The sequence below is a fragment of the Eubalaena glacialis genome, chromosome 4, assembly GCF_028564815.1.
Source record: "Eubalaena glacialis isolate mEubGla1 chromosome 4, mEubGla1.1.hap2.+ XY, whole genome shotgun sequence".
NCBI classification, from domain to species: Eukaryota; Metazoa; Chordata; class Mammalia; order Artiodactyla; family Balaenidae; genus Eubalaena; species Eubalaena glacialis.
The window spans coordinates 626,172-654,088 of record NC_083719.1 but is presented as its reverse complement, the minus strand read 5'-3'; the positions used below and the strand labels follow the sequence as shown (position 1 = coordinate 654,088).

The 27,917-nt window shown below is 62.9% G+C and overlaps 1 protein-coding gene across 1 annotated transcript; it reads right to left on the bottom strand.

Moving 5' to 3' along the window:
• Window positions 1-37: 37 nt before the first annotated feature.
• On the bottom strand, window positions 38-27,515 carry NKD2 (NKD inhibitor of WNT signaling pathway 2). The gene is made up of 10 exons (XM_061189096.1): window positions 27,341-27,515; window positions 27,200-27,235; window positions 26,785-26,882; window positions 5,562-5,622; window positions 4,238-4,365; window positions 3,776-3,871; window positions 2,912-3,059; window positions 2,206-2,290; window positions 1,605-1,732; window positions 38-1,477 (listed from the first exon to the last, which is right to left on the bottom strand). Exons 1-10 carry the CDS (start codon window positions 27,363-27,365, stop codon window positions 912-914), a joined length of 1,371 nt encoding a protein of 456 aa, XP_061045079.1. The 5' UTR covers window positions 27,366-27,515; the 3' UTR covers window positions 38-911.
• Window positions 27,516-27,917: the final 402 nt, after the last annotated feature.

The following is a 27,917-nucleotide window of genomic DNA, read 5'->3' as shown; positions in this document are numbered from 1 at the left end:
GACCGATTTGACTGAAAACTCACTTTAAAACAAGGTGTGACATGTTACAAAATGCACGTATTTTTATTATGACTGGGGAAGAATCACAGGTCAACCACCGATTTGCTTTATCCTTAAAAACAGTGCCAAGGAGGCAAATACAAAACCAGCTGCACAGATTCACAAGTTGCTCATCTCAGACAGAGCAGTGGCACGTCCTGCCTCAGGGGGATCCGCGGGCCGAGGTTCCAGGACACCCAGACTTCCTGCTCGCCTGCAGCCCTCTTCCCAGCCTCCCAAAGGGAATCGCGCCTTTCCAAAGCTGAAGCTGTGTCCGGCACTCAATGGTTTATGCCCGCCTCCTGTCCAGCTGCCCGTGTGTGTGTCTCGGGGGCGCCCACACTTCCCTGGCCCCGCTGGCCACCTCTGTGTCCTCTTAGGATGCTGGTGGCACCGCCTGTGGCCCTGCCTGGCCGCCCCTCCTCTTGGCTTTCACCTCCGCCTTTCTGGACTCCGGCCACTTCCCTGGCCTCCCACGTAGCCACCCTTCTCCCCCGTGATCCGTGCCGGCCTCCCACACGGGAACTCGCCACCGCACACGTGGCCCCGAGCAGCGACTGACCCCTGAGGCGCCCCTCCCGGGTTCAGCACGGACGGGCCACAGGAGCCACAAAGCCCCCGTCCACCCGGGGCCAGTGGCCAGTGTCGCGCCCCCTCCGCACAGGAGAGGCACCCACGGCGGGGCTCCGAGGGGAAGACGGGCCGAGGCCGTGCGAGCAGAGTCCCTTCGAGCCCGCGGGCCTCGCTGTGGTGCCGTGGCAGGAGCAGGTGCAGGCGGCTACGCGTACGAGCGTGTTTAGATGACGCAGGAAGCTTCGGGGCGGGGGTGCCGTGGCGCGAGGGGCTCCTGCGCGAGGGTCCGCGTCGGGCCGCTAGGCCGGGTGGTGGTGGTGGTGGTGGTGGTGGTGGTGCTCGTGGTGGTGGTGGTGCTCGTGGCGCTGGACCGCCGGCACCGCGTAGGCCTCGCCCGGCAGCGCGGGCGGCAGCTCCCGCACCGCCTCGTGCTCCGGCGCCGCGGGCTGGCCCGGTGCGGCCTTGAGCGGTGAGTGGCCCTCCCGGCCCCTCTGCCGGCACCGCCTGTGGCCGTAGGGTGGGGGCAGGGACTGCGGGACGTGGTGACCGTCCTGGGGCGGGGCCTGGGCTTGGGGGGCCGGCGGGTGGAAGCTGAAGGCTCTCCCGGGCCTGCCCCCGCCGGGGGCCCCAGGCGGCCGCCCCGAGCCCTGGGGGGACCTCAAGAACGGCCTCTCCGGCCCCTTCGGACGGGGCGGCAGGTCCAGGGCCCGGGGCACGGGCTCAGCAGCCAGCAGGGCGGGCTCAGCCAGCCCCAGGCAGCGGCGATGGTGCGCGGCGTGCGCGTCCGACTCCTGCGAGCGGGACCGGCCCTGCGGGTGCGCGGCCCTGGCCGGGGGCTCCTGCCTGGCCTGCGCCGGGGGGGACCCTGCAGACACGGCACCTGTGAGACCCTTGGCGGGGCCTGGGACGTCCCACCCGGACCCGGTCCTGCCCGCACACCTGAATGGCCCACTCTGGGACTCGGGGCCCTCAGGCCTGGCGCCAGGACCCACCTGGTCCGAACTCAGACGCGTAGTTTTCGATTCCCGCCAGGTCCAGGTAGTGGTTCCTCCGCTCCGTGTTCTCGTCCACGCGGTATGGCCCCCGCTCGGCGCAGGGCTGGGGGTCGGCGCTGGGCCTCCTGGTGGAGCGTGAGGGGGAGGGTCTGCTCTCTCGTGCTCTGAGCAGCACGCCCGCCCAGAAAGACAAGCAGGGGCCCAAGGGGACCTCAGGACCACGGTCCCACCCATTGTCCTCCGCTGTCTTTGCGTCACCTAGGACGCCGGCCAGGGCTCCGTGGCTGCTGCCCCAGTGAGTGGAGCCGTAGGGCACGGGAGCAGCTGGGCTGAGGGTCTGGAGGCCGAACCCCTGCTGCCCTTCAAGCCCCACGGCCTCTCAGACGACACTGGAAGCGCCCAGCTCCAGCCCGAGTGCCGGCCACCCACCCGATGGCAGGGAGTGACCGGGGCTCCCTGGCCGCATCCAGGCCTTTGTGCCCAGGTGCCCATCCTGGCGGTCCACCCCAAGGGGACAACCCCTGAGGCCTGTGGGACGCAGGAGTGTGGCTGGGCTGCTCACATCTGAGGAGGGCAGAGCTGGACGCCGGCCCCTCACCTGATGTGCGTGGACAGCCTCTTGTCGGCCACCCTGGGGTCCTCGGGGAGCTCCCCCTCCATCCTGCATCGAGTGGGCTCCCGGTCTGAAAGAGGCAGGTGGGCACTCGTTCACTCACCCACTCGTTCACTCATTCATTCACCCACTCGTTCACTCACTCACTCATTCAATCACCCACTGGTTCGCTCACTCATTCATTCGCTCACTCATTCACCCACTCGCTCACTCATTCGCTCACTCGTTCACTCATTCATTCAATCACCCACTCGTTCACTCATTCACTCACTCATTCACCCACTTGTTCGCTCACTCATTCATTCGCTCACTCATTCACTCACTCATTCAATCACCCACTCGTTCACTCATTCACTCACTCATTCACCCACTCGTTCGCTCACTCATTTACTCACTCAATCACCCACGCACTCATTCCTTCACTGAACAAACAGCTTCGAGCCCTCGCCAGGTGCCAGGCCCCGCTTTCCACGCTCAGGAAGCCATAGAGATTTTTTCTGTGATGGGGGCACTGAACAGTAGACACAGTTAACGCCCCCCGGCAGGGTGAGTGGGAGCTCTGGGGAGATGCAGTATGGGGGCAGGGGGTGCAGGAAGCCTGCCTGCAAGGAGGGGTGGACTGACGCTTAAAGCAGGGTCTTCAGGGCATCTGAGCAGGGAGCTGCTGCAGCCCAGGAGCCCAGGCCCTCACCCTGGCCGGCGGGGGGACCTTCCTTCCTCTTGCTGGAGGGCTCAGGGCTGACAGTCAGCTTCACTCGGAGGGTCTTGCTGCTGCCCGAGGAGTGGTTGACCGAGGCATCGACAACCTCGTAGATGGTGTGCATCAGACTGGACATGTCCTGAGGGCGGGCACGGACATCATGGACACAGGCAGACCGGGGGGAGGACCGCCCAACCCACACTGCCTGCTGCCGCCTCCAGGCTGCCTGCCTGACTGATTCACTCGGCATCCCAGCAGAGCCCAGCTAAAGGAGACAGCTTATCTGAGACGCCTTTCCTCAGTCATGTGAATGCACCACGCGGCCTGAGCCAGCAGCCCTGCTGGAATCACATCTTTCCGACCTTTTAAATTTCAAACCGAATCTATGTTCAAAAGACTTAGCAATCAGATAAACTATCAAATTTTGCTTTTAACTCAAACACACTTATTTGAGTCATCCTACGTGTCTGCTTCCTTTCAAGAGGCACTTTGCCCCTCCTGGACACGCAAGCCAGCAGAGCAGAGTGCCGGGGGCACCCCTGGGGCCCTCACCGCCCTGCGGAGGGGAGGGGCTGCTGGCCGGGGCAGAGACAGGCGTGCAGGGCTCTGCCAGGAACCGCACAGACAGCAGCCGGGCACAGGAGGGGACACGGACTCCAGCCGGCTCTGTCGGTGACCCGGGTCCTGCGGTGGCTCCCCTCCCGCCCCCCGCAAGCCTGTCCTATGAAGGGTGCCAGCCTCTCCTGCCACCCTGGAGGGGGCTCAGCTTGTCCCCAGCGTGGAGACGCGGGCATCGTTGCCTGTCTGCTGCCAGCGCCCTTCCAGGGACCGTCTGACGCAGACACAGCGTGTCACCTCTCTGGTGGCCTTCCCACTGTTGTCGAAGCCGTAGAGCGTGAACGTCCACTCCTGGCGGTTGTCCTCCTCCACGGAGACGTCACACTGGAGCGCCTGCAGGGGTGCATGGGGACAGGCAGGCAGGGCCATCCTCACCCTCGCGCCGGGACCCCGACCCCCGCCCTGCCCTCCAGGAAACGGGCCCCTCCCTCCCGGGCGGGCGGGGGAGGTGAGAGGTCGGTAAGGTCGACTCCTGGATCATTTCCGTGGTGCTGGCACTGGCGCTGGGGAAGTCCCTTGAATTACTTGGGGCCACACTGGCCAGCTCTGGCCGAGTGCACGGCGACACCTCCACCCAGCAGAGCCTGCTGCGTGGAGCTGCAGGGCGCAGGGACCCCCATGTCAGCGCAGTACGCGCCCCCCCCGCCCCCGCCCCGGCGCCTGGCCGCCTGCAGGAGCGGGAGCAGGGCAAAGACCTACGTCCACGTTCAGGCGCTGCCTGCCCGGCCCGCGGGGGCCCTCGCGGTTCGCTGCCCTTTCTCCATCGTCTGTGCCGAAGAGCTGTCCCGGGCCCTCTCGGCCCTCGGCCTTCTCCAGCGGCAGGGCCACTGCAGGGACGAGAGGGGTGGCACGGGTCCGTCTCTCCTGGCCCGGCCCGGGGGCTGACGCAGGGCTGGGGAGGGGGTGTGGCCCCGGGGCACCGAGTCCTCGCCGGGCCTGAGACCCTCTCCAGACGGGTCTGAGCTGAGGGCCTGGGCTTCTGAACACGCAGCATCAAGGGACCTGAGCGGAGGCCAGGGCGGCCCTCCCCGGGGTGAGCCGTGGCCGGACGCGCGCTCCTGCCTCTGCCTGCCTGGCTGCAGTGGCTTCGAAGCCTGGGGCAGGGAGAGGGTGCCCTGCAGGCCCACAGGCAGGCGGCCCGGCCCGAGGGGCCTCCAGGAGGGTTGCTGCACTCGCTGTCTGGCTTCCCCTCCCCAGCGACACGGTCCGGTTTCCCAACAGCCCGCGACTCCAGAGCCTGGGAGGCTGCCTGTGTGCCGGGCAGCCCCCTCCCCGATCTCCGGGCCCGACGCACAAGGAGCTCTCTGGTCTCCGGGCTCACTCACTCCCCAGGACAGGAGCCGGGGGTGTCTGGGAGACACGCAGCTGCCAGGAGACACCCGGGGCCCGAGCTCCTGACCAGGGCTCGCGGAGCCCCTCCGAAGACAGCCCTGCCGGTCGGCCTCCCCGCCCACGTAATGCTGAGAACGCTCACCCGGAACCTGACCCTCGGACAAGCCCGGTGGTCACCTGTCACACTGCGCAGGTGGACCCGCTCCACGCAGACGCACACGTGTGGCGGTGACTAGGGCGTCATGCTTCACACGCAGACCATTTTGGACACTAATGCAGCGCATCACACCCACGGGTGACCCGTGGATTCACCGAAACGCCCGTGTGCGGAACCTGTCCTCCGGCCCACGGGCTCGCGGGACTCCAGGGACGTGGACGGGCAGAGGCCCTAAGATTCGCCTTTTGCTTCTCCAACCCCCAGACCGAAGTCCGTGTCGTCTCCACGTGACGGAGCCCACGTGAGATGTGTTTCTAAGCACATCTAAGAACAATCTGCTTTTAAGACTGGGGAACCCGGCTTGCACCTGCAAACGGCCACCGGTGGGGACCCGCGACCAGCCAGGGCTGGCCTGGGTGTGGTGGGATAGGTCGGGGAGCGTGGGGTGTGGGTGGTCCCCATCGCCAGGGTGTCCTGGGGGCAGGTGCCTGGGGTACGGTGTGGCGTCAGTGAGGTCTGGAGAGCAGGACTTACCCTCTAGGGGACACGGGTCGTCCCGGAAAGGTCCTTCCTTGGGGTCCCCTCCAGGCAGCTCCTGCAGGGAGAAAGGACAGGGTAGACGGTGTGCACCCCAACAGGAGCTCCGGGTGCCGGAACCAGACCCCACCTCCTGGGGTGTCAAGAGTTCTTGGTCTAGAAATACCAACCTCTCCACACTCACTAAGCCTCAGATTTTTGAAAGTAAAACACACGCACATCCCTGGATGTTGTCTGGTTCCACGAGAAGCATCTCCAGGACGAGACATGGTGCCCATGAGAGCGCCAGGGCTTCAACAGGAGCCCCGCACAAGGGACATGGCCTTTGCCCGAGGGCGCAGCCGCAGTGAGAACAAAGCTCCGGCCTGGCCTTTGCTGCGAGAGGTGGGCACAGACCAGAACCCTGGGCTGCGGACAGGAGAAGCCGCCTGTCCTCTGCTCCCTGGCCCGCATGCAGCATCTCCCGTCACAGCTGGGCGAGAACCCGAGTGACCTGCCCTCGAAACACCCACGAACCCAGGGGCCGGGGCTGCAGGGGGACGGCATCTCCTCCAGGGTGGCCGGGCCGAGGGCACAGACAGAAGCCCCCCGGCTTCCACGGCCGATCCCAAGACCAGTTACGGAAAAACGGGACAAGACTTCCAACGTATCCAAAGGGTGTTTCAGCCAGGAAGCTACAGAACAGAAGTTCACGTGGCCCGTGAAGACAGCCCACAAAAGTCAGAGCACAGAGACGGGAAGAGGGGCGACATGGCCAGGGAAGCTGCCTCGGACCCTGGCTCCATCTAGTGTCCCAGTGGCGGGTCACGCGGCGCCGCCCCCAGGACCCGGGCGTTTCCCCAGGTGACTCTTGGGCTGACGGACGTCTCTGTCCCCCACATTTCCGTTCTGACTCCGAAGCCACAGAGCTGTCGAGAGCCCGGCCAAGGATGCAACGTTCAGACGTGTGTGTGGACACAGCCCCCCAGGCTGCTTGGCTACACGGCCCTCTTGGGCCCCAAGGCTCTATCAGACCTCCTGACGCAGCATCTCCAGGTCACTTGGGGCCCTCATCTCTCCCAAGGGCTCAGGCCCAGGCTGGAGTCAACTCGGCAGGAGGCCCAGCGGGGTTGCCCCGCCAGGTCACCTGACACCCCACAAGCTCGGGGTCCCACGGGGGATGGTGGAGGGTTCCGACCGCTGCCCCTCAGGCTGCGGGCAGTGGCGGGGGACCAGCCCTGACCTGTCCACAAACAGGCCTGACGTCATCTCCACGTGCCGGTATTGTTGGGTCAGATTGTCCCGCTGTCGCCTTGTCACGCAGACGGACTGGGGGTGGGAAGCATTGTCACCACGCCGGTGCCTCGGAGGGCGCTGATCAGGCCCGGCCGGGAGGGACCACGTGCGGGACCAACTGGGCGGCAGGGAGATGGGGCCGCGCTCTCAGGAGCGGGGGCAGCCTGGTGGCATCCTTGCCCTGGCCGGTGACTGCAGGAGCCTCTGCCGGCCCGAGGTGCCCCGGTCACCACCGGAACAGCAGAAGGCCCTGTGCCGGCTCGGCCCACGTGGCTGTGACACTGGTCCCTGCTCTCAGGTTCCTCATCTAGGGGCCTGACGCCACCAGCCAGACCCAGCCCCTCGCGGCAGGCCCACCAGTGCCCTCGGGATGGCCGTGTCCATCGGCAGGAGGGGAGGGGACACGGGCCATCCTCAAACACAGCTCTGCATCTCTAGCTTGTTCTTTCTGAGAGCAAACAAATCCAAACAAAAACCACGAAAAATACCTAGAATGCTTTTACCCAGATTTTCAAACTGATTACTTTGAAGAAGGCCTTGATGACAAACACAAACCACAGACACGCCCTAAGATACTTGGGTCCGTGGGAAGGAGGAGACAAACGCACACCTCCTATTCTGGGCACGCGCTGCCCTGGGTGAATTCAGTGAGGACCGGCCCAGATGTCCCACTCTGCGTGGGGAAGGGACCCTCCCCCAGGCCCTGGGGTCTCCCCAGGAACGCGGGTGCAGCAGGGCGGGGCCGAGGGACAGAGTGCGGGCTCCTCTGGGTGAGATGCCGGCTGTGCTGGGGGCCCCTACACACGCGACGTCAGGGAACCTGGCCTGGGGCTCTGACGGCCGTGGGCGCCACAGGAGCACCCGGACGGTGCAGGGACCATCGCTGCCCACACGGAGCCTCGAGAAAGATGCGGGGTGGAGCCGGTGTCGCTGGGCCCAGGAAGGAGGGGGACCCCTGCCGTCTGTCTCCAGAGCCCCTACAGGTGCCCCTGGCATCTTCCTCTCTACTAATCCCCTGCCCTAACCCCCTCCATGTCACACCCTTCAGAATAAGGCTGCTTCCATAGTTCTCTCAGCACGCCAGGTGGGCAGTGAACTTGTTTTAATAAGAAATAAAGACACCCGATTATTAAGACGCCACTCCCTCCACCACCCAGCCTGCTGGCATCGAAAGCACCCGCTTCGCCTCGCTCCAAGAGTCCTTGGGGTCCTGTGAATGCCCTGCACACGCAGCGCCCGGGCTCACAAGGTCCTCTCCCGCCCAAAGACAGGGCTGAGCTCTCTCCCGGGTGGACGTTAAGATAACTTCCAGTCACTTCTAAAAACCTGATTTTTGGTTAAATTTTTTTCTGTAAAATTAAAATAAACCATGAAGCTGAGGTCCCAGGCATTTGTGGGGAGCAGCGGTAGCTCCCAGACCAGGTGCCAGAGGCTTGCGGGTCAGCTGGCAACAGAGCACAGCATTTCTTGCTAGAAGAGCCAGTCTCGGGGTGAAACGGCTGAGGCCCCGAGACCCACTTCTGGGAAAGGGCCGGTGGCTGGCCCGGAGGACTCGGCCACCAGGAGCCAGAGAGACAGGCAGCAAGCCAGGGTTTCCACATCGCTCGCCTGGCTCGGCTGAGAGGTCAAAGGGAAAACAAGACCCACCCAGGCCCTCTACGTGTGAGCTTAAAAAAGTTGGAAGTTCAAAAATTCACCCCATTTTTTTGTTTTAAAATAATTTGAGCACTTGCTTTTGGCGTATTGTGTTGGTTACAGACAAGATGATAAATGCTTTGGGCTCGGGGAGGGTCAAGACAGAAACGGTCTGCACAGACCCTTGGTTGGACCCTGAAATGTTCCCCTACGATCGCAAACACAGTAAGGAGACAACGGGCCAGGACGGTACCTCATCAGCAACGGATACGACAGCCGTCATGACCTCCTTCCCTAGTAGAGCTGGACGTTCAGAACATTTGAAGTAATGTTCATCCACGTACACCCCGATGTTAGAACACGCAGTGTTTACGATGAGTTAACAACGACCTCTGTGATGCAGAGCAATCAAGGGAAAGAAAGAGCGTTGCAGGGAAAGTAACCGTGCTCCTTGTGACTGGTGATTTCAAATCCATCCTGGTTACACAAAAATGCCCTTTAATCTTCACTGCTTTGGCTCAATAGAAGGGCCAAGAGCTTTAATTGCAACGTATAAAACCTCCCGCAGGGCTGCTGACCAGATGTGCGGCCACTCCCCGCAGGGTGACCTCCTAAGTGGCCCGAAAACCGGGGCCCTCGAGCACAACCGGGGTGCAGACAGACGCCCCATCTCTGATGGCCCCGCTCAAGGGCCCCGCTTCTGCTGCAGTGCTTTCCCCAGGGCAGTCCAGCCCCACCCCTCCTGGGATGCCCCTCCTATGCTGGCGTGCACCCCCCTTGCTCTGAGCCCCGGCTGCAGACCCTCCCCAGCATCAACCTCCCCCCTCGCTCCCCTTTGCCCCCCCAGAGGAGCCCCGGCCTCCTGCATACAGAACCCTCCAACTTCACCTCGCTTTCCGGTCTGGCCCCCGCCTTCCCGCTTCCCCGCCTGCCCGGATGGTCCTCGGCACCAACCACCTCCCGACTCTCCTGGTGACGGGCTCCATCCCCATGCGGTCCCGGGACTCCCCTGTCAGCCAGCAGGGCCTGCAAGATCGCCATGCTCTACGATCCATGTGGGGCCTGAGCTCCTGCCGACCCCCTGCGGCACCCGGCGGGGCAGCCCCCCCCCCCCCCCGCTCCTGCAGCATCTGTGTTCACTCTCCGGCATCCGCCGGGCCCTTTCGCCAGGCGCTCTGCTGGCCCCCTGGGACAGCACCAGGGCCCACGTATCCTGATGCTTTATTCTCCCTGTCCTTCTTTGGACGTCAACGTCAGGTGGCCGCGGCCTTCGCTGCAGGGTCCCCATAGTCCCATCCCCGCCCCTCTCACCCGTAGGGGCTCTCGGGGGAGCCCACCAGGCCCATGGGCCACGGCCCCCAGAGGCCACGTACCCTGCTGTGCCTCTGTCCTGAGCTCAGACTCCCAAGGACGTCTGCTCCATGAGCCACGGCACAAAACTAAATTCCTGGTCCTTCCCAGCAAGTGGCCCTTGGCCTGGCCAGGTCCTGCTGAAAGGCCCAGGACGGCCCATCTGCCCAGGTGAGGCCTACAGGCACAGAGGTGTTGGGACGTACCACTTAAAAGCTCAGACCCTGGCCTCCCGTGAAAAGCCAAGAGGTCTAGCCGCACATTCCCACGGCCAGGGTGCCCCCTCCATCCACCAGAGCTGTCCACGCTGGGCTGTCCACCCCTCGTGCGAGCCTGGATGAGGGGCAGGAGATGGGCTCCTGTTTAAGGCCACGTGGATGTGGGGACGTCTGGGTGATTGGAAAGGAGAAACCTTTGGTGACGTAAACAATCACCTCCTGAACACCGTCCGCTTTCCAAATGTCAACATTCACATATTCCTTCAAAATTCATTGCCTCTGAGACCTTAGGAAACATGTTCCCGGGTTTTCAGGGCCGCCCGTTTTCCTTGGAAACCCCACACGCTTGACGGAGCAGAGGCTCTCTGCCCCCCGATTCCCGGGAAGATCCCTGAGGGAAACGGTGCGGCCGGAGTTTCTGCTCTTCCCATGGAGCCGTGAACCGGGCGGGGCGTGTGAAAAGATGGCCTTTATAAACCTGCTTCCTCATCGGCCTGTTAAAGGGTCTGGTTAGAAACTGCTCCTGACAAACATGCTGGGCATCCTGGAAGGACCTAACAGTCCGCTGCAAACCCGAGACCCCAGGGGGACCTCCTGGTAGATCCTGCAGCCCAGCTCCCCGGCCACTCTGGCCCGGCCGCCCCTTCCTGTGGCCGCCCACCTGCATGGGAACCTGCTTCCCTGCAGAGTCGGCCGTGAGGGGTGCCTGGCGTCCACCAGGCTGCTTGGCTCCTGAACCCGGGTCCACCCGGGGTCCTGGCGTGGACGCGGGTCTGTGGCGAGTCCTCGGCAGCTGACAAGCCTTGGGGCAGGTGGGGGCTCACATCCCGGCCTTCCGCCACCACCCCCTGCCGATGCTGCCGGGAAAACTCAAGGCCCTTCCAGGCAGCAGCCCTTGGGGTTAGTTCAGGCCTTGTTTTGCCCCAGGAAGGGCAGGCATCTCCTCTTTTCCAAACAGATAAACCTGCACTGTGTTTCCTTCAAAAATCCAGGTTGATTCAACCCAGATTCTTCACCAGGGCTTACTGCGGGGGTCTGCGGGATTTGGGCTTCAACAAACAGGAGCTGTCAAGGGTCACAGGGCCTGGAGGACAGTGTGTCAGTGTCCTGGGGCGGCCGTAACAAATGGCCACCAGCTGGGTGGCTTAAAACAAAGAAATGTATCCTTTCCCAGTTCTGGGGTCAGACGTCAGAAACCACGGTGTGGCAGGGAGCTCCTCCGGAGGCCCCAGGGAGGGTCCCCCCTGCCTCTCCCAGCTCCTGGGGGCCCCAGCATCTCTGGGTTCGTGGCCGCATCCCACCAACCTCTGCTCTGTGGCCACGCGGCCTCTCCTGGGTGCATCTTCCATTCTGGGTCAGCCCCCCGCCCCGCTCCTTCCTCTTACAGAGATACACCTGGTGGCAGTTTGGGCCACCAGGACCATCTCTCATCTCTAGATCCTGCATTTAATGACATCTGCAGAGACCCGTTTTCCATATAAGGTAACAGTCGTGGGCTCTGGGACGAGAACGAGCCCAGCACCGTCCGGAAGCCGAAAGGCGGTTGAGAACCCTGAACCAGCCGCCGACATTGCGGCCTTGGCTTTCCTCCCAGTGACGCGAGGCCGGGGTGCAGGGCCTTCTCCTGAAACGGGGGACAGACAGGGAAGCACACTGGCCAGAAACCCAGCTGCGACCAGGCCCCTCCTCCGGCCTCAGGGGTGGGGAGACCGCAGCCCTGCTCCAAAGTCAGGGTCACAGCGCAAACCGTGAGGGCAGACTGGGAGCCGCGTCTGCTCCCACAGTGGATTCTTTAGACTCCGAGGAGGCCCCAGCCCTGAGTTTCTGAGAACTAGTTTTCCCCAGAGGACGGAAAACTAGCTCTGTGTGTTGAGTCCAATTTCCTTTCTGTGCAGGATCCAAGGACACGCTGCTGTCTCAAGAATCCAGAGGGTCCCCCTGGGAGAACCGGGCTGCATGCACCCACCCCCAGGAACTGCCCCGGCCCCACCGCTGATCTTGGAACAGTAAAAATATGGGGTTATCCACTCAGAGAAGTTTGCAGCCCCCTTGCAGCTCAGGAGCTAAAGCCCATAGAGCATCTTGGGGTCTGGAAATACAGCCCCATGGGATGTAAGTTCAAGGCCACTTCTGAGAGCCTGGACTGGGTGAATTCCGGAGTCCCGAGATGAGATGTCTGCAGGCGGGGGCAGGAGGGGGGCCCAGTGTGGATGAGAGCCCAAGCAGGGGGAAGAGAAGAACACAGGAAGTCAGACAGAGGAGGAGAGATGGGGGAGGGGAAAGGAGCGGGGTAGGGGGAGGGAAAGGGGGAGGGGCTCCCCTGGGGGAGCACCGGGAGGGGTGCGGGGGGGGAGGAGGACCTAGCAGGCCAGCTGGGGGCATCCTCCAGAGCGAATGGCTCCCGGTAGAACAGACCCTTGGTGCTCCCCAGCTCCCTCAGGAGAGGGTGGCCTCAATGCCAGGAGGACGCTTGGGGTCCGGGGCCTGCAGGGCCCACGCCCAGGGTCACAGGTACTATCGCGAAGGTGCTGTTCACCACGCGTTCCCACCTGTTCGGAAGCCAGATGGATCGCTCCTGCTGTGCCCATCACCCCAGCAAACCTCTCCCAGGGACGCAGAGCACCTCGCTGGCCACACCACCTGGCTGCCCCATGGGCTCTCCTCACACCAGCCCCCCTCACGGGCTGTCGGCCGTCGTGGAATGTTGATCAGTCCAGCAGGGTTTCTGATCATCAGAGACAGAGCCTGGGCTTACCTCCCCGCCCTGGACAGGTGACACCCTGGGCAGGTAAAGCAGGTAGCTCCGAAGCGGCATGTGGGGAGGGCCTTGGGGACGGCTGGAAGGGGCCATCAGAACCACCCTGATTCCGGCTCTGCGGTCAGCACGGCCAGGGGACTAGCTCCCCAGAAGCCACAAGGACAGCCCCACCCGCCCCCCCGGACAGCAGCTCCACCCGCGGTTACTCCTGCAAACGACAGCCCCGGGTGCCGGGCGGCCCGCTGGGGACCAGGATGGGGACCCGGGCGTGGCAGAGGGTGGAGATGCGGGGCCGGAGTGAGCACCCCAGGCAGCCAGGGGCTCGCGGGGCTCAGGGAGGAGGCCGGGGTCCTCAGGGGACGTGCCCAGCGGGCTTGTGCTACTTCAGTGCCCAAGGTGACCAAGGCTACTTCGGGGCAGTTTGGGAGGAGCCTGGGGCCAGGCAAGGGGCGGGGGTGATGGGACATCTAGGCAAGGGCGACCTGGGCCAAGTGGGGGGACCGGACAGGAAGCTGGGCTCCTGCTCGGGGCTGTCAGGACGCCGGACGCGGCGGGATTGGTGTGGGGTGAGAGGTGGGCAGGCCTGGGCTCACCATGCACTGGACAGAACTGGGCCATGCGGGAGAAGGCAAAGGCAGGGCTCAAGAAACCCCAAGAGCTGCGGCACTGGGGAGAGACGCCCCAGAGTCAAAGGTCAGGGGTGCAGCAGAGTGGACGGGGAAGGAGGCGGGGTGGGGCAGCGGGAGGAGGGGGGACGGTGGCCTCAGGCGGGAGAGAACGGAGGGCAGAGGGGGTCTGCCCACGCCGCTGCCTGAAGGCCTGGTGGGCACACATCTCAGAAACACCCGCAAGGGAGACCGAGGCAGCCTGGGCAGAACTGACTGGAAGGCGCCGGGCCAGCGCGTCTGTCTGGAAACGCCAGGTGGTGGGAGTCTCGGCTTCAGTGGCGGAACAGTTTCAGATGTGACGACGCAGTTCTGGGGCTTAATAATTCCTACTCAGGTGCGGTGACGCCACGGAGGGTCTCCACTCGAGGGGCCACGGCGGCTGTGGCTGTGAGCTCCTGATTTCAAAGCGAAAGTGAAGGACAGCAAGGCCTCGGGGGAGGGGCGGTGCGGGGCTTGCCCGCAACCACAGAGGCCTTCGGCGTCTTGCTTTCCAAGCTACAACCGCACTTCAGGAGCCGAGGGACATTTCTAGATTTGCCCATCGGTGCCCCTGCGTTAGCGCCGCTTAACCAGGCTGGGAAATAACCAAATTTGGAACTGAAGGTCTAGAAGCTCAGTCGTTTGAGGATCAAAGGGTCTCCTAAAATAAACGCCTACAGACCTCACGTGCCAGCACAGGCCGTAACCTGCTTCCTGGGTGAGGTCACCCTACCCCACCGGAGAATGGCTGGCACCCGTGTGGCAGGAAGGCCTGAAAACACGCACCACGGGGGGACTCAGCCCAGGAGCTGGCCCACAGCCCATGGCTGTGAATAAGTTACAGGGGGGCGGGAGGGGCACCCAGGCCACCTGCTGGGGAAATAACTCCACCCTAAGACATGTGCAAGGAAAACATAATAAGAGAAGGGTCAGTGAGAAACTATATATATATATATATATAGATAGATATAGATATAGATATAGATACACGCACACACATCCCCTACATATGTATACACATGTATACACGTGCGTGTACACACATATACATATGCATGAAAACACATATACATGTGCGTGTACACACACACACATGCACACGTACCTCCACACACATATATATATACGCAGGCACACACATGCCCACACACACCCACACACATAATCTCTACCCCAGATAATTGAGAAGTGGCCATAAAATATGCCAAAAATGTCTTCAGTGATTTCAATTCTCAGCACCCTGGAATTCTGTTTTTTGTTTAACACTAAATCATTCTGCAACAAATCTGCAGACCGAATTTTCTCCCAGTCGTGCCTGCTCCTGTTTCCATTTTCAGAACTAACAACGAGTAACTTCACAGAACACGGAAGATCGCGGGCGATCATCCTTCCAGCGCCTACAGCTGCCCTCCAAGCTTCCTGGCCGCAGAGGTCACAACACGCAAAATACCAACAAGACCCTCGTCCCCCACATGCCTGAACCACCGTGCCCTCCACCGCTCCCGTTCAGACGAGGTTTAATGCCCCTGGGTTTGAGCTGCAGACCCAGATTCACCTTCCTCTATCTGACTTCTTCCTCTGGAAAACCCACTGGACTCTTCGTCTCTTTCATTCATATTAAAGCCTCATGTTTCCTATTTCAAAGGAAGATCAGCTCCAAAGTGGAAGAGAACCCCATGCATTTGTGTTTTTAGTTTAGAAGGCCCCACGTGTCCACGAGTGATGTCAGTGCCCACAGCAGAGAGAAACAGGCTGGAGATGCTAAAGGCTTATACCTGGTCACGGCTCCGGAGCCCAAGGGCCGAGCACTCTGAGGAGAGTCATCAGGGTTTTCCTCTCTTTGGCAGCACCTGTGTGGCGTCAGGTGGAAACACCGCCTCGTGGCTCTGAGGCTGCTTCCGGCCCCTGTGCGTCAGAGCGGACGGAGCCCAGCGCCCCCTCCCCAATTCTACACACAGGAACCAAAACCCACCCTTCAAGCAACGGGGTTGAGACCCCACCCGTGAAAGACAGAAAGTGTTCTGAGGAGACCTGCACTTGCCTTGTCTAACCCTTTTGCCCTCCCTCACCCATTCCTCCCACCCTCACCCCCAGCCCCGGCAAGCAGAGCTCCCGTCTCTGTACATGTGAGTTTGGTTTATACACATATTTGCACATTTCTGGTCCTCACACGAGAGAGATCATACGGCATTCGTCTTTCTCTGCCTGACTTACTTCACTTAGCATAATGCTCTCAAGGTCCGTCCATGTTTTGGGCAAGATTTTCTTCTTCATGGCTGAATAATATTCCACTGTATAGCCACACCACATCTTCTTTATCCATTCATCCATCAACGGACATTTAGGTGGCTTCCGTGTCTTGGCTATCGTGAACAGTGCTGCAGTGAACGTGCGGCTGCATATTATCTTTTTGGGTTAGTGTTTTTGCTTCTTTTGGATACATACCCAGGAGTGGGATTGCTGGATCATGTGGTAGTTCTATTTTTAACTTCTTGAGGAATCCCCATACTGTTCTCCACAGGGGCTGCACCAATTTTCATACCCACCAGCAGTGCACAAGGGTTCCCTTTTCTCCACACCCTCGTCAACACTTGTTATCTTGTCTTTTTGATGATGGCCATCCTGACAGGTGGGAGGTGACACCTCGTGGTTTTGATCTGCATTTCCCTGATGATTAGCGCTACTGAGCACCTTTTTGTGTGCCTGTTGACCATCTGCATTTCTTCCTTTGAAAAGCCTCTTTGTTAAACGATGATATCGTCTCAGAAGCGTCGCCGGGCCCAGGGCAGCCTCGTGGTTTGGGAAACTCTGGGGAGCATGGGAAGAACCCCGAGTGCAGGAGACCCGCTCCTGCCTCACAGCCCTTCTCCAGGTTTTCCTCAAGAAGCCTCGGAGGAGGAGCGGGTGTCCCAAGCTCATGGGTGGGCATGGGGTCCTCCATCCCAGGGCACTGCAGTCCCCCGGGAGGGGCTGTCCCCACCACGTGGACACCCCAGCACCCTCTGCTCGCCCTTTACAGTCCCCTGGGATCTCCGTGTGACTCAGAAAAACCCAGACGAACACCAGCTGCAGACGCAGGGTGCGCTGTCCCATGGAGGAGCCCTGAGCCTGCTGCCCGGGCAGCCCGGGAGGGTTCCGTGTACTCGACAGCCGTGGACGCTGATGCCAGTGGAGTCTGCACCCCAGACTTTCTCTTCCAAGATACCCTTTCACTGTCCTCCTTCCTCACCCACAAACTCCAGCACCTCTGACTTCGTGGGTATGTTTACATGAGGGTGTGGGAAGAGCCGTGACACAGACGATCAGCCGCACGGCCATGCCCGCCCGTGTTCTCTCCCGTGGGCCCTTCGGCAGCTCCACCATGGATTATAAAGCAGGGCCCTCGGCAGTGTCCCCGCCAATTTAATTTGTGGTGTGAGATGGATTCCTCACCGCTTCTGCTGCTCTGCTGACACCCCTTTGGGGAGAGGGTTCTGTGGGTTAGAAGCAGACAGCGATGTATCATCTGGATCTAGGACCACCAAGGACAGCCTTCTCCCTTCTCACGGCCCCAGCGAGGGACGGAGGGGAGTCAACGTTCCTGAACTTAAGTTTATCCTCCTTTCCGAGCCAAGGTGTGTGTCTCCGATGGTCCTCTCCCCTATTTGCGTGTTTGTACATTTAGGTGCATTACATGCTCACCAAACAAAAACTACTGAACCCCTGGTGTTAATGATCTGCTTTGCTTTCTTGCATCTAAAAGGATTCCGGCCAATTTTAAAACCCAAACCTCCAGCATGTTCAAAAATGAGCAGGGATTTGCCTATGCCTGCGGACACTGGCCGTTGACGGTTCCTTGAAATACATGAGACCCGCCAAGCTCGCTGGGGCTCTGCACTTTCCAAACTGCAGCTGCAGGGGGAGGGGCCCCGGGGCTTAGCAGACATCAAATGGAGCTTTCTGGAGCTGTGCTGTCCACGTGGCAGCCACAGCCACATGTGGCTACTTACATTTAAATTTATGAATGAAGCCACATTAGAAATCCAGCTCCCCTGTCACTCGCCACACTCCGGGCACCAGCGTGGCCGGCAGTGACCGCTGTGGGCGGCGTGGATACAGACCACATCCAGCGCCGGGCGGGAGCACCCAAATCCCACCCCCACCCACAGGTGGAGACGCGGTGATCGGCCGAGGTCACAGAGGTCGCCAGCTAGACTCTGGCCCCCCAGGGGGGTTCCCCAGCCCGAGACCCTTGGGACCTCAGTGACCCAGCTCCGGCTGGCCGGTGTTGGGAAGATGACTCAACCAGGCAGGTAGGAGGGCAGGGGTCTGAAACAGGCAAGGCGGACAGTCCCGGTGGGCAGCCTGAGGCCCCCCGGACAGGCCAGACGTCCACGCAGGGCCCGGGCCAAGGAGTGAGCAAAAATGCCAGGGGCCGGCGCAACACGTGAAACCCGCCAGAGCGGACACGGGGGTGGCCGGGAGGCAGGCGGGAGTCGGTCGGCACAGGCTCCGAGGGCCAGCAGGCGGCTCTGGGCGGAGGGACGTGCCTACCTGGCCGCGCGTGGACAGCTGGCCGGCGCGGAGGCCCAGCAGGCGGCCCACATGGGCAGTTCTCGACTCCAGGCCGACCGGGGGGCTGGCAGATCTGCTGAGCGATGGGGGTGCCAGAGACCGAGGGCCCGGGGACCACAGGGCTGTCCCAAGCAGGCCAGGCTGTGGACGCAGGCCCAGGGGTACATCGGGAGTTCTGTCCAGGCTGTGGGGAGTGGACGTCCCAGCGGCAGCCGGACAGGTGCTCCCGGGCCGGGGAGAGGCCAACAGAGACGTTTGACCTGTAGCTGCCAAAGGGCCAGAGGGGCCACCGAGAGGCGCGTGCTGAGGAGGGAAGGGCGCCAGGCCGCGAGCCCTGGACACAGAAACCAGGTGCCCAGGACGGGCCTGCGGGCCACGAGGTGCAGGGCCTCTTCCCGACCAGCTCGCGGAAAGAAAGTGTCGGAATCCCTTTCGCGCCCAAGTGGAAATCCGTGGCGTTAGACTACATTCTCACGGGCCTGGAGCCCCCAGAAGCTGGAAGAGGCAGGGAGGACCCCCCCGCAGGGCCTCCAGAGGGAGCGCAGCCCTGGGACAGCTCAGTGTCAGAGGTCCGACCTCTAGAACGGTGAGAGAGTAAACATCTGTCATTTTAGGCCGGCCAGTTGGTGGCACTTTGTCACGGCCACCCCAGGAGACCAACGAAGGGAGCCCAAGGCTGCTCTTTTACATAACTATTTTAAAATATTTAACTTTAAGGCATTCCCAATGTGTGCTTTTAGCCATCAAAGACCTAGAACTCCAGAAAGATCCACGGTCAAATGCCCCAGTGCCTGCTGACCACAGGTAAGATCACGGGTCCAGCCTCCCTCATGAAGAATTCCCAACGCCTCCCGGTGGGGTCTGGAGTCTGCCCAACCCTTACCTGAGGATCCAGGAACCCCGAGCAGTGGGCCGGCACCTCATGGGTTTAGGGTATACACGTGGGCATCTGCAACCCCCCGGGCAGGGACGGCCCCGTCCTCCTGGGGGAGAAAGATCTGAGCAGATGACCCTCAGGCCAGAAGGATGCAACGTGCCCCAGGATGTCAGGGTGCACTGGCCTCTGGATGGGGTCACCAACCTCCTACAGCCCAAAGAAGACGGTGGGGCGGGGGGGAGGGAGGGGAGGAGGAAAGGGGAGAAGGGAAGCGGTGGGGAGAAGGGAGTGGAGGGGGTGAGACCAGGAGCTGCAGACAGACCCCCACGGGCAAGGCTTAGACCCGTGGGTTGTGAGACACCCCAGGGCCCGGCCCTCCTAGAGATTTTTTGCCTTCTGATTACAGGGAAAGGAAATTAGTGCTCAGAGAGGGAGGTGCGTTTCAAGGGTTTCTTCTCCAGAGAACAGAGGAGGCTCTTTTACAAGAGCTGTTAAAGGGAGGCCATGGAACCAGCGTAGAAATATCCACCCTCTTCCAAGCACAACAGCCGGAGGATTACAGACCTCAGCTCTGGAGGAAGGAACCAGAAAGGCAGGCGTGCGGTCCCCTCCCCCAGGCCCCGCTTCCCCAGAAGCCCTTCCAGGGGGACCCGGGGCTGCAGGGGACCCTGGCCCGGAGCAGCAACGCCCGTGCAGCTCCCAGCTGGGGTGCAAAGGCGGCCGCCGCACGGGGGCAGAGGAGCGTTTGGTCAGCGTGGCCACGGGAGCCTCCCCTGTGGGAGGCCCAGGTCCCCCTCGGGCCTCTCTCCCCAGGAGACCCCGCCCCGGAGATGCACCATCTCAGGGACTCAAGCCGCCGGCCTGGTTGGGACGGCAGAGCCCAGAAAGCTGGCTGAGTGTCGGCTGTCAGAGCAGCGGCGGGGCCTGCACGGGGTGGACGTGGAGGGTGGACATGCAGGGGACAGAGCCGGTCCTGAGCCGAGGAAAGCCTCACAGCCCATCAGGGCCGCACTGCACCCCAATTCCTGAGAAGGTGACCATGTGCGGAGGTGGGGTCACCGCGGAGGCCCTCTGGTGAGATGAGGTCACTGGGGCGGACCCTGATCTCACAGCCTGTGTCCTGACGAAGAGACTGTCACGTCTCAGAGGGGTGACCCTGGGAGGACACGGGAGGGGCAGTGCCTCCAGGCAGGGGAGCGAGGCCCTGGTGGGAAGTGGCCTGTGGACACCTGGACCCTCCACCTCCAGGACGGAGACGAGCAGTCCATCGTTTAAGCTGCCCCGTCCGTCCGCCTGTCCGTCTGTCCATGGGGCTTTGTTATGGCTGCCCCAGGAAACCCACACTCGGCCCATCGCTGAGGCCACCTCTCCCTGTGAGGGCCGGGCACCCTCCTCCTCTCCCACCAGCCAGGGTTCCTGCTGCAATGCTGTCAGTCCCTCGCTCCACACACATAATTGTCCAGAAGGCACCTTGCTGGGTAGAAAGGGCAGCAGGCGTCCGGGCCCCGTGGAGAGAGAGCAGGCCCACCGTGCACTCCTGGGGGCTGGTCACCGACCCGGCGGCCCTGCGGTGATCCGCACGCCAGGCCTGCTTCCGGCCGCGGCATCCTCCTCAAGAGCTTCCATTCAACACAGGCTTTTTCTTCCAAACCCAGCGACTGTCTGATGCAGGGTCAACCTGGGAGAGGCTCCACTTCATGCCCGGGAGGGGCCGAGGCCCGGGGGCAGCGACATGCAGCAACCCAGCAGGCGGCTTCCCTTGAATCCCAGCGCAGGACAAACTCAGGAGATGGGCCGTGCCTGGCCGGGCCCGAACCGCTGCTCCTAAGCTGAGCCTCCGCTCCGGGGACCGGGAACTGGGGATGGCAGCCACAGGCCTGCCCTCTTCAGGGAGAAGGAGAGGAAGGGGCCACCGTGACCCCACGCCTGCCAGGCCCGCCTGGAGCACCCAGCCTCTCGGGGGGCTGCTGACCTGCGGGAGCAGCTCACAGGGCCCTGGGGTGAAAGCCAGGAAGCTCGGGCCCGTCACGCTTACTGCCCACGGGTGGGCTGCCATCCACCACCGCCTCTGCGGGGAGTGAGGACGGAGACCTGCCCCGCGGCACTAGCGCCCGCTCCCGTTCTGCTCTCCGCACGTCCCTCGCTTCACCTCTCCTCGTAGGACCCAAGCAGAGGCGTGTGGCCTCTGAGCCACGGAGCACAGGCTGTGGCCCAGAGACTTGAGGGCAAGTGACAGGCGGGCAGCACCAGGCCCAAAGCAGGGTCTGGGTGGCAATGAGGCTACCACGCAGGCTGCCTCCCGCGAACAACGGGAGAGAGGAAGGCTTTGCGGGGTTGGGGGGAGCCACCCACATTTCAAAAGGGCCACATCACGGGGCTCCCGGTCGTTACCTGTGGGCAGTATTTCTTTGACAGCCTTGCTGGGGCTGCCTGGGTGGCTGCCCCCTGGCCATATGGTGGGAGTGAGAACAGGGGACATGCGTGGCCTCGATGTCTCACCTCCAGAGAAAGAGACGGCCTAACCCAGCGGTCCCCAACCTTTCTGGCCTCAGGGGCTGGTGGGCGGAAGACAATTTTTCCACGGACGGGGGGTGGGGGATGGCTCAGGCGGTAGCGCGAGCGACGGGGAGCGACGGGGGGTGGGGGGTGGCTCAGGCGGTAGCGCGAGCGATGGGGGGCAACGGGGGGCGGCAGGTGAAGCTTCGCTGGCTCGCCCGCTACTCCCCTCCTGCTGTGCAGCCCAGTTCCACGGCCCGGGGACTGGGGACCCCTGACCTAACTCCTGACCCCCAGAGAGGCGGGTCAGAGGGGCGGGGCAGCACCGTCCACCTCCTCCCCACCCAGGGAGGGTCTGCGGACTGGCTCAGCCACGGCCGTGCTGCCCCGCCGGCAAGCTCTGGTCAAGCACTGGCCGCCCACGTGACGGCGGCTGAAGAAGAACAGGTGCTGCCAACAAGGGAGATGAAACTAAAATATAGATCTTGTCGGTCACTTTGTTGCTCACATGAGAGACTAGTCTGTTTCGGCACACACGGCGGGGTCACAGTGCCCAGGAAGATCGCTCCAGAGGCCAGGAGTCGTGTGCGCACGGCGGGGTCTCAGTGCCCAGGACAGAACCTACTCGCTGACGCTCATCGCCCTAAGCTCACCTCGAACCCCACAGTGTCAGGGCTACAAGGACCCGGCTCACTCCTCACCAGGGCTCTGAGTCGGTCGCGCAGCATTGCTGGGCCAGGGGCCGGGGCCACACCGACACTCTGGGTTTACCACTGCATCTGGGTCTGTGCTCACACCCCCTTTAAAAGCTGGCAGTTTGGCCAGACAGCTACCAGGGCTGAGAGCTGATTTCTGAAGACTGAGAACTGGCATGGATTTTTAAAGAAAAGATAACAGGTAAGACTTCAACAAAACCCCTCTAAGTCATTCACTTAACTACTTTTCCACAGAGGAAAATGAAGGTGAGATAAGGGACAGGTGCTGCTTGGATGTGGCACCACATTCTCCCACGGTGGCCAGTCACGTCCTGAGGAGAGCAGGGTGACAGCAGGTCTCTTCTTCTACTTCTGCAAAGTTGATGTTTCCGCCCACCCAGCAGCCAACTGGGCTGCTCCAGACCCCCTGCCGTCCTGCAGGCCCCTCCTCTCAGAACAGTGACCCCGAGCGGGGGTGCTCCATGAACTTCCCCGTCCTCCGTCCGAGCACCATCCCTGGTCTGCACATGGGGCTTCTCTGCAGCTGCCCCCAAGGGCACATGTGAGAGTGGTGGGTCAATGTCACGTGCCAACGTGTCCCCAGGGCAGGCAGGCAAATGCCACGTCTCCCACCGAAGCTGGGGGCTTCTCAAGAGACCAGCATCCCAAGGGCAGTGTCTCCGTCCACCACTGTCCTGCCCTGGGGCACAGCCTCTGCCCGCCTCTGGCCCTGCCATGGCTAACTCCATCCACCACCTGGGCCCTGAGGTCGGGGCGCCGGCCGCAGCCTCGCCGGGTCCACATCCCAGAGTCCTTGCCACCCATACGAGGATGCCAGAGCACATGCAAGGCAGGCCCACGCTCTGCCCTCACACCCTCCCTGGGCACCTGGTTGGGGCGGGTGCCACGTGCATGGCATCTGGACCGTCCGCGTGCCCTCAGCGCCTCCTGGTCGTCAGATGCCATTGGCTGCAGGCCCACAAACGACCCCAACCTCCTGCACCCCCCGACCCCGGGGACAGCCAGGTGGGCACGGTGGCTCCCCTTCCCCACCGGGAGGCCCGCCTGCAGACAGCACCCACCCAGGTTTCCAGGTGAGGAAGAGGCAAACGTTGGCCACTCACCCCTGGACACACTCAGAGCAGCTGGCTTCTTCCCGGGGTCTTCAGGCCACCCAGTCTCCCCCGCCCCCTCCAGGCATTTCCCACAAAGCGGCGTTGCGGTTCCAGGGTCCCCAGCCCAGCGGCTCCCCAGAGGTGGATCACTCAGGACCACCTGGCTCATCCGTAGGCCAAGCGGGGTCCAGGGAGGCCATCTGCAGTTCTGGAAGCTTGGGCAGGGTGAGGGACACTGACACCGCCCGACCTTGGGGGGATTCCCTGCCGATCTGTGAGGTCTGGGCCCTCAGGCCTGTGGTTGGTGCTCCCAAATCCACAGGAGCCCCCAGGCTTGCGTGCGCACCTCTGCTGGCCTCACACACGGCCAGCCCACATCGAAGGGCAGAAACAGGGCCCTGGGTGCGCAGTGGGCCCCTGAGAGAAAGCCAAGCCCCCCTGGCTGGTCCTGGAGTGGTGCCCAGCCGCCTCACACAGGCCAGGACTGCACAGATCACGCGTCCCCAGAGCACGGGTCATGGAAGACCAGGGGTCAGCCTGTGGAGCTGCACGGTGGCTACGGCGCCACCACCTGTCCTGCTGGAAGCCACCCAGGCCACTCCTTCCACGTGGCTGCGGCCCGACAGCTGAGGAGGAGCCCTGGCATCCACAGGACAGGACACAGCCCCGTAACGTGTGGTTTACGCCACACACCACGGCTCCACGGTGACTGGGGACGGGGGCGGGGGACAGGGGGGCATCCAGAAGCCACGGGGCGCCTCCCACGCCTCTGGAGCCGGCTGGAATTCCCTTTCTTGGGCTTACTCAACAGAAATCTGTGTTTGAGTCACAACAAAGTTTCAGTTGTTAGTGGTGATCCTTGTCTTCTGGACTCTTCCCGCCCCGCAGGGAGCATGGAGAAATCAGACGGGCCGATGGCGAGTGAGCGCGTGCCCGGGAGGGGCAGCCGTATCCCCACAGGGCCTCGCCCTGACCTACGCCAGCCCCACCTTTGCAACAGCACGGTCAAGTGCTGACGCTGTGACCGCCGTCTCCCCTCCTGACTGTAACGCACGTGCAGCCTCAGTCTCCCCCTGCTGCATCCTCTGTGCCACTCTTGCCAATGTCCCGCGTCACCGGCCGGCAGCTGCACAACCCCAGGCCCCTGGGGGCCCTTGGCAATGAAGCGAGGCAGCGTCTCTCAGAATCAACGAGGAGGACCACTCTAGATCGTGAAGCGGGCATCTATCTGCCCGTAAACACTCATAGTTATCAGAGACCTTATTAGACGTGCACTAAGTAGGCACCAGGAGCCAGCATGGCTCACTAATTAGTGGGCAAAATCAACCTCATTTCCTTTATTTTTTTGGGAGGGGGATGGTGAGTGAGGGTAGGTGAGAGCTAGGTGGTGGACATGCACTTAATTTCCACGAGGTCATTTGGGACAGTTCTTGTGGCAACATGGCGCACCAGGATTGACCTGCGTGGAAGCACAGAAGAGCGGCCTTCGGAAAAGGAGGACGTGTCCCCTCGCTGACCCCAGTCAGGTGTCCTGGGGGCACTGCACAGTCAGGCTGGCCTTCCTTGGGACATCGCCTGGGAGGGCAGGGATGGTGACGGGGCTCCAGACACCACACAAGGGGAAGGACCGGAAACAGGAGGAACGTAGGACCTGACACCCCAATGTCCCCCGACAGAGCAACTTCTGGGCAGAGGCAGGAGTGGAGGTGCCCGGCGAGGGGGGTCAGCGGTGCGGCAGCGAGACACCTGAGCACCTGGGCCGGGGGGTCTAAACTCCCAGCATGGCTCACAGCCCCGTGGCCAAATGAGGAAAAGATGGGAAAAGGCGAGGAAAGAGAAAATGTATTACATTTAAAGGCCCATCCGTTACTCTGAGATTTTTTCCTCCTGCGTCGTGGTGTCATGAAATGAGGCTGTGCAGTGCACTCAAGCTGCAGGAACAACGGGCCACAGACCAGCGGCTTATCAACAACGGAGATTCATCGTTCACAGTCCTGGAGGCTGGACGTCCAAGGCCGAGGGGCCGGCAGACCTGGCCTTCTGCCTGTAACGCCGCGCGGTGCCCTGGGGCTCTCATGTGGGCACTGATCCCATCGTGAGGACTCTGCCCTCAGGGCCTAATCACCCCCAAAAGGCCATCCTCTGCATCTATCACACGGGGGGCTAGGTTTCAACACATGAATTCTGGGGGGGGACACAAACATTCAGACCACAGCTGAGAACAAAATAACAAGGGAACAACCCAAGCCAAACCCCACACTGTTCTTTCAAGAACGTCCCGAGAGCATGGAGTCCATTGGCCTAAGAAACCATCGTAACCTGGCACTGTAGCCCGCGGCCACAGCGGAAGCATTCTGTTTTCCGTCTCCGTAGCCCGCAGCCCGGGACGAACACCGCCTACGTGTGGGACCTTCGGTGCTGTATTGTCCGTGTCCTGAGCTAACGACGGCCCCGCCCGAGAGCGCCAAGGCCCACCGTGCCCACGCCCAGGAGAATGCCCCCAGGCGGGTGGCTGGCAGGACAGGGTTAGGTGGTGGACATGCCCTCAACCGCTCTGGATTACCTGCCGCCTCCTACACACAGGAGGACCAAGCGGGAAGGAAACACCATCCCGTTATCAACACCCACCTGCCCAGGCAAACAGAATCAGCCCAAAGGAGGGACAGAGACCAGCTGGGGCGGCCCTGGTACCGAGGAGCACGTGTCCATGCAACCTTACTATGGCGTACCCAGCAAGTACTGTAAAATGGAGTTCGTACCTTCACAGGTACGGGAGTAAAGTTTCACCCCCAGAAAGCAGGAAGCGCAACTCTAGTGTGTGTCTGATTTCAGGGCGTATCTGGGCCCCTTCTCAGGACGAGGCCACACGAGTGTTTACAAATACACTCAGAACTTTTCATTTATCAACCAGCCGGAAAAGTGTCTTTCCCAAAGGAGAGCTGACGTGCCCGTGAGCTACTGCACTGTCTGCAGGGGAGTCTGAGGGGAGCAAGCAGTGGTCAAGGAGGGGGTCTCAGTCGTCTGGCATGGCCACCTACCCAACTCCAGTCCACACTAATGCCCGCGACCATCCACCGGCCTCTTTCTCCTCCCTGGCGAACGTGTGCAGTCTGGTTTGCCCAAGGCCCCTCTGGTGCCCCAGGCCTGGATGGAACACCTTCCAAATCCACTCTCAGGGGCACTGGGTCCTGAGTGGGACCCCTGCAGCCCCTGACAGCACCTGCAGCCCAGGTGGCCCTGGCTGTCCCTCTGAAGCCTGGCTTTCCCGTGAGCATCCCCGCAGGCCAGCGGTCACCCACACGGCAGATGGGCAGCACGGTGGCCTTCAACTCTGGCCGCCACTGCTGTGCAGAACACTGATCCTAAAGCTGGTCACTCCCCAGCCCTGCCCCCACTCCTCCAGCCTGGGAGAGTGAGGCCTCGCGCCACATCCCCCCTCCCGCAGAGGAAGGGGCCGTCTGGCCCAGCCCGAGTCACTCTCGCTGGGCCGTCGGGGCCCTCGCCTTCTCTGCCCTGGGGTCCTGGGTCCGGGTCAGAGGGCACAACGCTGCTACTCAGGTCCCCTGGCCCCAGCGGGGCCGCCGGGCCCACCACGCCTACCTGCTTGTCCCTTGTGCCGTGCTCCACGCAGCCCCGCCGCTCCGCCTCCTCCGTGCCTCTGCGGCCACCCAGGTACGCAGACACCACGAAGCTGTCCCCTGCGGCCCCGTGGGCGGACGCGCGGGAAACGGGGCACCGAGGAGGGAAGGAGACGCCCGGTAAGCCCGCGGGAGCTGCGCCTGGACGATGCCCCGCCGCCCGGCGCGCCCACCCCTCGCCTCGCGGCCTGGGGCGCGGGGCTCCGGCGGGGGGCCGGGGTCGCGGTCTGGGGCGGGGAAACCTGTGCGCTCCCGGAGGCCCCAAGGCAAGGTTCCCCGCCCCCCAGGCCTCGAAGGCAGAAAGCGCGTCGCGCTCTATGCTCGGGTCCCAGCCCCGGTGGCAGTCGCGCGCCCCGGCCGCCGCCCCGCGCGCTCACCTTCGGGGCTCTCTCTCCGCTTGAAGGCTGCAGCGGCTGCGGCGCGGCCGGCGGGCGCGGGGAGAGGGAAGGGACAGTGAGTGGCCGGCGCCCGCCCGCCGCCCGCCCGCCTGCCCGCCGCCCCGCCGCCCCGCATCTCACCGTGCTTGGACTGGAATTTCCCCATGTCGCCCCCGACCCGCCCGCCCGCGCGCGCTCCCGGCGCCGAGCCCAGGTGCCGGGCTGGGGTCCGGTGCGGGGTCCGGCGTCCGCGGGGGCCGCAGGGACCCGGCGACCGGGTTCCGGTCAGCCGCGGGGAGCCGGGGCGGCGGCGGCGGCGGCTGCGGCTGCGGCTGCGGCGCGGCTCCCTCTGAGCGCGCGCCCCCGTGCCCGGCCTTTAACCGCGGCCCCCGCAGCGCCCCTCGCGGCCGCCGCCCGCAGCGCACCGGCCCCCGGGACTCCCGCCCGCCTCCCGCTGGGGCGGGAGCCAAACCAGGGGCGTAGGCGGGTGGCGCCAGCCGGCGACGAGGACCCGGGGCAGGCGGCCTCTTAGGGTGTCGAGGGCGCAGTGGACCTCGCGGTTCTGCGCGGGCTCTTTGGGGGACAGCTCCCCACCCTACCTCTCACCCGTGTCCCCGCACCCCGCATTCTAGAGGCGCCCGAGAGGCCCTTCCACTTGCAGGAGAGGACCCTGGGGCACCACCCAGGACTTTAGAGGCAACCTGCTTCCCTGTCTGGT